General features: G+C 48.4%; 1 protein-coding gene across 1 annotated transcript in view; it reads right to left on the minus strand.

Moving 5' to 3' along the window:
• LOC104984467 (conglutinin-like) overlaps positions 1–8,142 on the minus strand; it is a 51,732-nt gene extending 43,590 nt beyond the window's left edge. Inside the window, exons 1-4 of the mRNA XM_010834194.1 lie at positions 8,070–8,142; positions 7,668–7,775; positions 7,238–7,345; positions 6,763–6,879 (exon numbers count right to left, since the gene is read on the minus strand). Of these exons, the coding sequence (XP_010832496.1) occupies positions 6,763–6,879; positions 7,238–7,345; positions 7,668–7,775; positions 8,070–8,142 (406 nt within the window). The remainder of the gene's footprint in view (positions 1–6,762; positions 6,880–7,237; positions 7,346–7,667; positions 7,776–8,069) is intronic.
• Between the last annotated feature and the right edge of the window lie 925 nt (positions 8,143–9,067).

The raw sequence follows: 9,067 nt of genomic DNA on the forward strand, positions 1-9,067 counted from the left end.
ATCCTGCTGTGATTTATGTCGGAGAGTCTTTTGCCTATGTTCTCCTCTAGGAGTTTTATAGTTTCTGGTCTTACGTTTAGATCTTTAATCCATTTTGAGTTTATTTCTGTGTATGGTGTTAGAAAGTGTTCTAGTTTCATTCGTTTACAAGTGGTTGACCAGTTTTCCCAGCACCACTTGTTAAAGAGATTGTCTTTAATCCATTGTATATTCTTGCCGCCTTTGTCAAAGATAAGGTGTCCATAGGTGTGTAGTTTAATCTCTGGGCATCTATTTTGTTCCATTGATCTATATTTCTGTTTTTGTGCCAGTACCATACTGTCTTGATGACTGGCTTTGTAGTAGAGCCTGAAGTCAGGCAGGTTGATTCCTCCAGTTCCATTCTTCTTTCTCAAGATTGCTTTGGCTATTCGAGGTTTTTTGTATTTCCATACAAATTGTGAAATTATTTGTTCTAGCTCTGTGAAAAATATTGTTGGTAGCTTGATAGGGATTGCAGTGGATCTATAGATTGCTTTGGGAAATATACTAATTTTCACTATATTGATTCTTCCGATCCATGAACATGGTATTAGTGTCCTCTTTGATTTCTTTCACCAGTGCTTTACAGTTTTCTATATATAGGTCTTAGGTTTCTTTAGGTAGATATATTCCTAAGTATTTTATTCTTTTCGTTGCAATGGTGAATGGAATTGTTTCCTTAATTTCTCTGTTTTCTTATTATTAGTGCATAGGAATGCAAGGGATTTCTGTGTGTTGATTTTATATCCTGCCACATATTCATTGATTAGCTATAGTAATTTTCTGGTGGAGTCGTTAGGGTTTTCTATGTAGAGAATCATGTCATCTGCAAACAGTGAGAGTTTTACTTCTTCTTTTCCAATCTGGATTCCTTTTATTTCTTTTTCTGCTCTGATTGCTGTGGCCAAAACTTCCAATACTATGTTGAATAGTAGTGGTGAGAATGGGCACCCTTGTCTTGTTCCTGACTTTAGGGGAAATGCTTTCAATTTTTCACCATTGAGGATAATGTTTGCTGTGGACTTGTCATATATAGCTTTTATTATGTTGAGGTATGTTCCTTCTATTCCTGGTTTCTCAAGAGTTTTACCATAAACGGATGTTGAATTTTGTCAAAGGCTGTCTCTGCATCTATTAAGATAATCATATGCCTTTTATTTTTCAATTTGTTAATGTGGTGTGTTACATTGACTGATTTGCGGATATTGAAGAATCCTTGCATCCCTGGGTTAAAGCCCACTTGGTCATGATGTATTATTGGATTCTCATTGCTAGAATTTCGTTAAGGATTTTTGCATCTATGTTCATCAGTGATATTCGCCTGTAGTTTTCTTTTTTGTGGCATCTTTGTCAGGTTTTTGTATTAGGGTGATGGTGGCCTCGTAGAATGACTTTGGAAGTTTACCTTCTTCTGCAATTTTCTGGAAGAGTTTGAGTAGGGTAGGTGTTCAGTTCAGATCAGTCACTCAGTCGTGTCCGACTCTTTGCGACCCCATGAATCACAGCACACTAGGCCTCCCTGTCCACTACCAACTCCCAGAGTTCACCCAGATTCACGTCCATCAAGTCAGTGATGCCATCCAGCCATCTCATCCTCTGTCATCCCCTTCTCCTCCTGCCCCCAATCCCTCCCAGCATCCGAGTCTTTTCCAAAGAGTCAACTCTTCTCATGAGGTGGCCAAAGTACTGGAGTTTCAGCTTTAGCATCATTCCTTCCAAAGAAATCCCAGGGCTGATCTCCTTAGCTCTTCTCTAAATATTAAGAAGACATATAGATGGCTAACAAACACATGAAAGGATGCTCAACATCACTCATTATCAGAGAAATGCAAATCAAAACCACAATGAGGTATTATTTCATGGCAGTCAGAATGGCTGCTATCCAAAAGTCTACAAGCAATAAATGCTGGAGAGAGTGGGGAGAAAAGGGAACCCTCTTCCACTGCTGGTGGGAATGCAAACTAGTACAGCCACTATGGAGAACAGTGGGGAGATTCCTTAAAAAAAAACTGGAACTAGAACTGCCTTATGACCCAGCAATCCCACTGCTGGGCATACACATTGAGGAAATCAGAATTGAAAGAGACACGTGTACCCCAAAGTTCATCGCAGCACTGTTTATAATAGCCAGGACATAGAAGTAACCTAGATGTCTATCAGAAGATGAATGGATAAGAAAGCTGTGGTACATATACACAATGGAGTATTACCCAGCCATTAAAAACAATACATTTGAATCAGTTCTAATGAGGTGGATGAAACTGGAGCCTATTATACAGAGTGAAGTAAGCCAGAAAGAAACACACCAATACAGTATACTAAGGCATACATATGGAATTTAGAAAGATGGTAGCGATAACCCTGTATGCAAGACAGCAAAAGAGACACAGATGTATAGAGCAGTCTTTTGGACTCTGTGGGAGAGGGAGAGGGTGGGATGATTTGGAAGAATGGCACTGACACATGTATAATATCATATATGAAATGAATCGCCAGTCCAGGTTCGATGCATGATACTGGATGCTTGGGGCTTGTGCACTGAGACAACCCAGAAGAATGGTATGGGGAGGGAGGAGGGAGTGGGGTTCAGGATGGGGAGCACGTGTATACCTGTGGTGGATTCATGGTGATGTGTGGCAAAACCAATACAATATTGTAAAATAATTAACCTCAAATTAAAATAAATTTAAAAAAAAAGAGGGTATCTTTCTGACTCAGCTGGTAAAGAATCTGCATGCAAAGTAGGAGACCTGGGTTTGATTCCTGGGTTGGGAAGATCCCCTGGAGAAGGGAAAGGCTACCCAATCCAGTATTCTGGCCTGGAGAATTCCATGGACTGATTAGCCTATGGGCTCACAAAGAGTTGGACACTACTGAGAGACTTTCACTTTCACTTTCCTTGTCTTGACAATGATCTTGGAGAAAAATCTTTTTATTTTTCACCATTGTGTAGAGTATTAGCCAGAGCTGAGATGCCTGCTCCTCTCTGTGGATGTCCAGGAGAGGAGGAGAGAAGAGTGAAAGAGGCTGAAGGATAAAAAGATTGAAGGCAGGAGAGGAAAGGGAAGGATGTAGCAGTGACTAGTGGGGTCAAATGCAGTCCATATTTGGCAGACGTGCAGGGATAGACACCTGTCTTGTTGAGGAGGAGACTCTGAAGTTTTCAACAAGGGCATCTTGGAGACCTCCTTTTAGCCTTGCCCCTGAGTCAGCAAGCTGCCCACCCCCACCCCACCCCCACCCTATTTTGTGACAGATCTTCCAGATGTGAAGCCAGTTTCAAACTTTATTCTGAGGGAGGAGTTCCATAGGAGGCCTGGCTTGTGGCCTCATCCCGTGGCTCAGTGGGGAAGCTGTGAGCAGCAGAGGGTCACCTTTTTATTGGGATGTTGGCAGCTCACAGCTCTGGGCACTGCCCCTTCCCTGGGGTGGGTGGGGGAGCTCAAAACTCGCAGATCACGAGGAGTGGCTCACTGCAGGGTACGTCATTCCACTTGCCCTCCCGATAGATCTGTACACAGTTCTCTGGTTGTCCAGCATTGTTGTTGTTGGGCTCCCCACTGGCCCAGTTGGAATAGACCAGTGACTCCCCCGTGGGGTAGGTGAACTTGCCCTCCGTGGAGATGTCATTCATGCTCAGGAAAGCATCATTGTTCTTGGCTCTGACCAGCTGTGCCACGGCCTCGTTCTCAGCTGCAGAGCGTGGGGAGGCCAGCTGTCCCTTAGCCTCTCTGCAGATCTGCTGAGCATCTGAATATGATTTTACAGCACCTGCCGTCTTGAAGATCTTCTTCCCGACAGCCTGGCCATCAGGGAAGACCACCGCTAGAGGAAGAGGAGATTCAGGTTGGGGATGTGGCAGCACCTAGATCTTGTGCTTCAACTGGAGTCCCCAGCTCCCACGAGGGTACCAGGGCACCAGATAGAACAAAAGCAAGGCATTTTAATTACTGTGTAAATAGGAAAGACTTTGGCAGGGAAACGACACTGTAGAGGTCAGGGCAGTTCCTAAGAGTGTGGAAAACACCAACCAGGTGGCTCACTCTCACCCTTGCATGATGACTGGGCATGTGGAGTTGTCTGAGGGGTTCTGTGCAGTGTGAAGGGGTGAGGAGAAAGGGGAGGACAGAGGTGCATCTGAGAGCAGCCAAGTGCTGATCTCTGCACTGGGGGCAGTCCAGTGTTGGCTTCCATATGCTCGCAGGTGAACCTATGGCCAGTCAGCCTCCCTGGACCACTGAGCAGGGGATGACGACATCTGAGGGCTCTATGTGGGAGCGGGAGGGCAAGGTGGGAACAGCTTTGGAGAGACTCCTGTCTGGGCTTCAGAAAGTCATGTGTTCAGCCCTATCCTGGCAATGACATCTCAGGTGATAAGGGAAAGTCATATCTCTTTTCAGAGTCTAATCCCTTATTTCTAAGGAAAAGGTACATTGCAAAACAGCAGCCCTGATGTGACCTGTTAAGTATCTCTTTTTATTCCATCCCATCCACACCACTCTGACTTCCAGGGTCTGCATGGAAATCTTCTGGGCTCCTAAGAGGGCTCACTGGACTGGTTCTGAACCCAGGCTGCACCCTGACCCACTGCCCTTTTCCTCTGAGTAACTTCAACAAGCAATCAGAGACCAGATTTTCCACGTAGTCTGGATGGCGCCCAGACAGCCCCAGACAAGGTCAGTGCAAGCTTGTGTGCCATGATTGGTTTATGTCCCATGCATCTGGGTGGGTATGTGTGTGCATGTGTGAATACATCCGTGTGTCCATCTGAAGGTACATGGGCTGACTCAAGGTCCATCAGGATGGGTGTGCCTATGTCTGCATGTGTGTTCATGTGTGTAGGTGGTGTGGACTGAGTGATGGTGTTTAGGTACGCACAGGTGGCCAGAGAATATGCCCAAGTTCACCTTTGTTTATATCAGTCTGCATGAAGGGTTAGGTTTTAAGTTGTGCCCAACTCTTTTTGACCCCATGTACTGAAGCCCACCAGGGACTTCTGTCCATGAGATTTTTCCAGGCTAGGATATCGGAGTGGTTTGCCATTTCCATTCCAGGGGATATTCCCGACCCAGAGATCAAACCCAGGTCTCCTGCAATGCAGGCAGATTCTTTACCAGCTGAGCTACCAGGGAATGAGGTAGTACATTGGTATGTAAATATGATTGTGCAAGAAGGAACACATAAACTGCTGAGAATTCTCATCCCACTACTTCAGTACTTAATTGGCTTGAGTTCTTAGGAGCTAACCCTATGTCTCACCCAATCAGGCCCCTTAGTGCTCTGCTTCTTCAGAAAACTCTACTTTTTTTGGGTCAGTGAGGTTTGATAAGTGATGTGCATTCAAAGCTGTCATCAGGGAGAGCAGAGAAGGAGGAAGGGCAGTTGATGGAGCATCCCAAAGACGCAGGGCACTCAGGTGTGTGCTCCAAGAGGCCTCTGCCTGCTTAGGATCCAGGCTTAGGGAAGAATCTCTGCTTTAAACTCCCTAAGAGGTGCAGGGGAGTCCAGGACTGGCCAGAGACTGGAGGCAGCCTATTCCTTCTAGACCCAGGGACATCTTTAGGGTAAGATACTTGGCCACACACCAAGGATAGGTCTGAGCAGCCTTGAACCCCACAGGCAGCATCCCACCTCTGCTCTCAGGGTCATGTCTGGATTCTCTTCTGCCCTGGGCTGTGCAGCTTCTTCTCTGGGCATTTGGATACCTGGCCCCACAGAGGGAAGAAATGCATCCTAGGTTGCGTGTCCCCTTGTCTGTTATAGGAACCCGCCAGGGTAGGCCGGGGTAAGGTCGGCTGAACGGATGACTCAAACCACATCCTCCTCCTTGTCCCGTGCATCTGCTTGAGCTTCTGGAGCACGTGGGGAACAGCTCTGCCCCAGCACTGTCCTTAGCCCCGCTCCTGCCCCAGGTCTAGGTCCAGTCCCAGTCATGGTCCCAGCAAGTCCAATTTAGACCCAGACAAGCATACTACACGCCAAGCCTAGACCAATTCTGAGGCTCACGCTCAGGGCCTGGCTAGGGTCAGGTCCAGGAACTCACCTTTCTTATACCGAGAGAAGGCATTCTGGAGGCGTTGTAGTTGTCCCTCTAAGATGGTCACCCGCTGCTTGAGAGCATTGATGTCTGCAGGAGAGAGAGGCCATGTAAAGACAGATCCGGAACAGTCTGGGGTCACTCAGAGCCCAGGCCTCGAGGGAAGAAAGTCCAGGTGGGGACGCCAGTTGGGAGTGGGCTAAAGAGGTGGAACAGAGACCTAGGAAGTCCTCTTCTGATCTAGCTGGCCTCTGCATCCATGGGATTTCCTGGGGTTCTCTTCTGAACAATATCCCTTGAACAGGTCCCTTGCCTCACTGACAGTGAACCAGATGTCATTTTAATTCCAAATTCCAGGAATCTGATAGCACTTCCTTTTGCATTGCAGGGGGTGGTATGGTTGTAGGAGAGGAATACACATAGCTTGAGTATTTCCCATCCATTGAGTTATTTGATGTTCAAGGTTATCTGATGAACTGGAGAGGGAGGTTGACCTGTCATAAAGATCAGATAGAAAATCTGCTCAGGTTATCCTCCAGTGAGTCATAGAGGCTAAGACCAGAGTCCACCTCGCCATACACCCTGTCAACTTTTCCTGCTTTGACCCCCACCTGTAATGAAATGTGTTATCTGAGAGGAGAGCTGAGCTGAATAAGGCCGCCTCCCTGCCCCACACCCTAATGGGGCCCCCAAGGCTTCCTTACCTGCAAGCCCACTCTCCCCCTTTGCTCCTCTTTCTCCAGGATCACCTCTGTCCCCCTTCAGTCCTGGGGGACCCCTGGCACCTGAAGGGCCCTGCGGACCTATGGCTCCAGCAGGCCCTGGATAAGAGAAGTAGAAATGGGTGAGTGCTGAACATATATGTTAGCATTTTTGTGCCCCCCTCAACCTCCACACATGGACTGTCATATCCCCAGGAGTACACCCTCCCACATACAAATGTCCCTCTGTGCCTGGAACTTCATCTTGCATCCTCTCTATACACTGACTGTCCCATAACCTAACAACCAGCCTTCCCTGAATACAGACAGTCCCTGCTGCTCACACCACCCTGTTCCTGGACACAGACAGTTCCCGAAACCCAACACTGGCTCTCTCCCTGGAATGCCAGCTCTGACCTGGAGGGTGGTGGGGGTGGGCACAGGGGAATATGAGCCCAGCCCCACGTCCATTGCTTACCTGCCACCCCAGCACTTCCAGGGGCTCCGGGCTCACCAGGAGCACCTCTCTCTCCTTTGAGACCTGCGGGGCCTGGGGAGCCCTGCATGCCTGGGGCACCCATTCCTCCTGAGGAAGGAACACATTGGAGAAACATGGCTGAGAGTGTGCTCAGCAGGTACCATTTCTTCAGCAGTGCAGTTTGTCACCCACAGCTCCAGGTGAGAGAGCAACCTGAGAGACTGCTCCTGATCGCTTGGTGTCCTCTAGCAACAGTATCGGGGAAATTCAGCCAGTGTGGGAAAGTGGGGGGAGCGGCCCACTCCAGGCCTACCAGGCACAGAGGTTCCAGGCTTCTCCAGGCACTGTGCACATTCCTTGGTCCCCACCAGGGCTGCCAACGTCACCCCTCCCTTCTCCCTCCCTCACCCACCACATACCACCCTCCTACCTTTGGGCCCAGTCTCTCCTTTGGGGCCTGGTGTGCCTGGAGGTCCCATGCTCCCCTGCTTCCCTGAGGGGCCCTCTCTTTCAGCTGGACCAGGCATACCTGGAGGCCCTGGGAAAAAGGACCAGCCCAGTCAGTGACACTGAATCTCCTTGGAAGTGGGAGTGCATAAAAGATGGGGCTGTAATAGAAGTCAGACAGGCAGCCTCCTCCTAAAGATGTTGCCCTCACTCTCCACCCTCCCCAGGAGCTCCAGTTTTCCTGAGATAACCCTGTACCACCTTGAGAATGACCTCCTTCATCCTCCTGGGATGATTTTGATTTCTATTTCTTTAGAATCTGTGCAGGTAGAATCTGTGCAGGCCTACTTCCATGGCCTAGCGGCAGCACACCATCTACAAACACCTGCATTCCATGCCCAGCTGCTCACCAGGTGGTCCATTGTCTCCTTTTGGTCCGGGTTCTCCAGCAGAGCCATTGTCCCCTTTCGGTCCTATGGGACCAGCTGGTCCAGGCCTCCCTGCTCGTCCTGCAGGTCCTGGTGAACCTGTGGCCACAGAAGAGATGGGCAAAATGCTGATCCCAGCCCAGGAGGAGCCAGCTGCCTGCAGGTCAGGGCCCTGGCAACTTCCAGGGTTCTGTAGGGTGCAGACACTCCCCCTTCAGCTGACTGGTCCAGTGGTGATGTAGGAAATGCGTGTCTCCATCTCCATTTTACAGGTGAGGAAACAGGCTTGTAGAGTTGGAGGCAGATCCAAACCTAGACGGACCTGACTTTGCGTACAGTGCACCTGCCCCTGCCCCAAGGCCACGGTATTTATGGCAGTGGCCTTGGGGCCACTCTGTCAGCTTTTACCTGGACCATGGACTCCCTGCCCTCCCCCTTTCCCAGAACCAAAGTTTCTGTCAGAAATGACACCTGACACTTACCACCAGAGAAATAGAAATCAAAAGCACAATGAGCTGTCACCTCACACCTCTCAGAATGGCTATTATCAGACAGCAAATAGGAAGTGCTGGAGAAGTAGAGAAAAGGAAAGCTTTGTGCACTAGGGATGCAAATGGAACAGCCACTATGGAGACAGCACGGAGGTTTCTCAGCAAGTTAAAACTAGAGCTACCGTAGAATCCATCAATTCCCCTTCTGAGCATTTAACTAAAGAAAATGAAAACACTAACCTGAAAAGATACATGTACCCCCAAGTTAATTGCAGCATCATTTATGGTAGCCCAGACATGGATGCAGCCTAGAGCCCAAGTATCTGTGGATGGAGGAATGGATGTAGAAAATGCAGGGTGCATATACAATGGAACATTATTCAGGCATTATTCAAGGCAACGTTGGGAAACATTGAAGTCACTATGCTTAGTGAATAAGCATAAGTCACAGAGAAGGGTGGTAG

This window comes from Bison bison, unplaced genomic scaffold (genome assembly GCF_000754665.1).
Source record: "Bison bison bison isolate TAMUID 2011002044 unplaced genomic scaffold, Bison_UMD1.0 scf7180017864029, whole genome shotgun sequence".
Taxonomy (NCBI): Eukaryota; Metazoa; Chordata; class Mammalia; order Artiodactyla; family Bovidae; genus Bison; species Bison bison.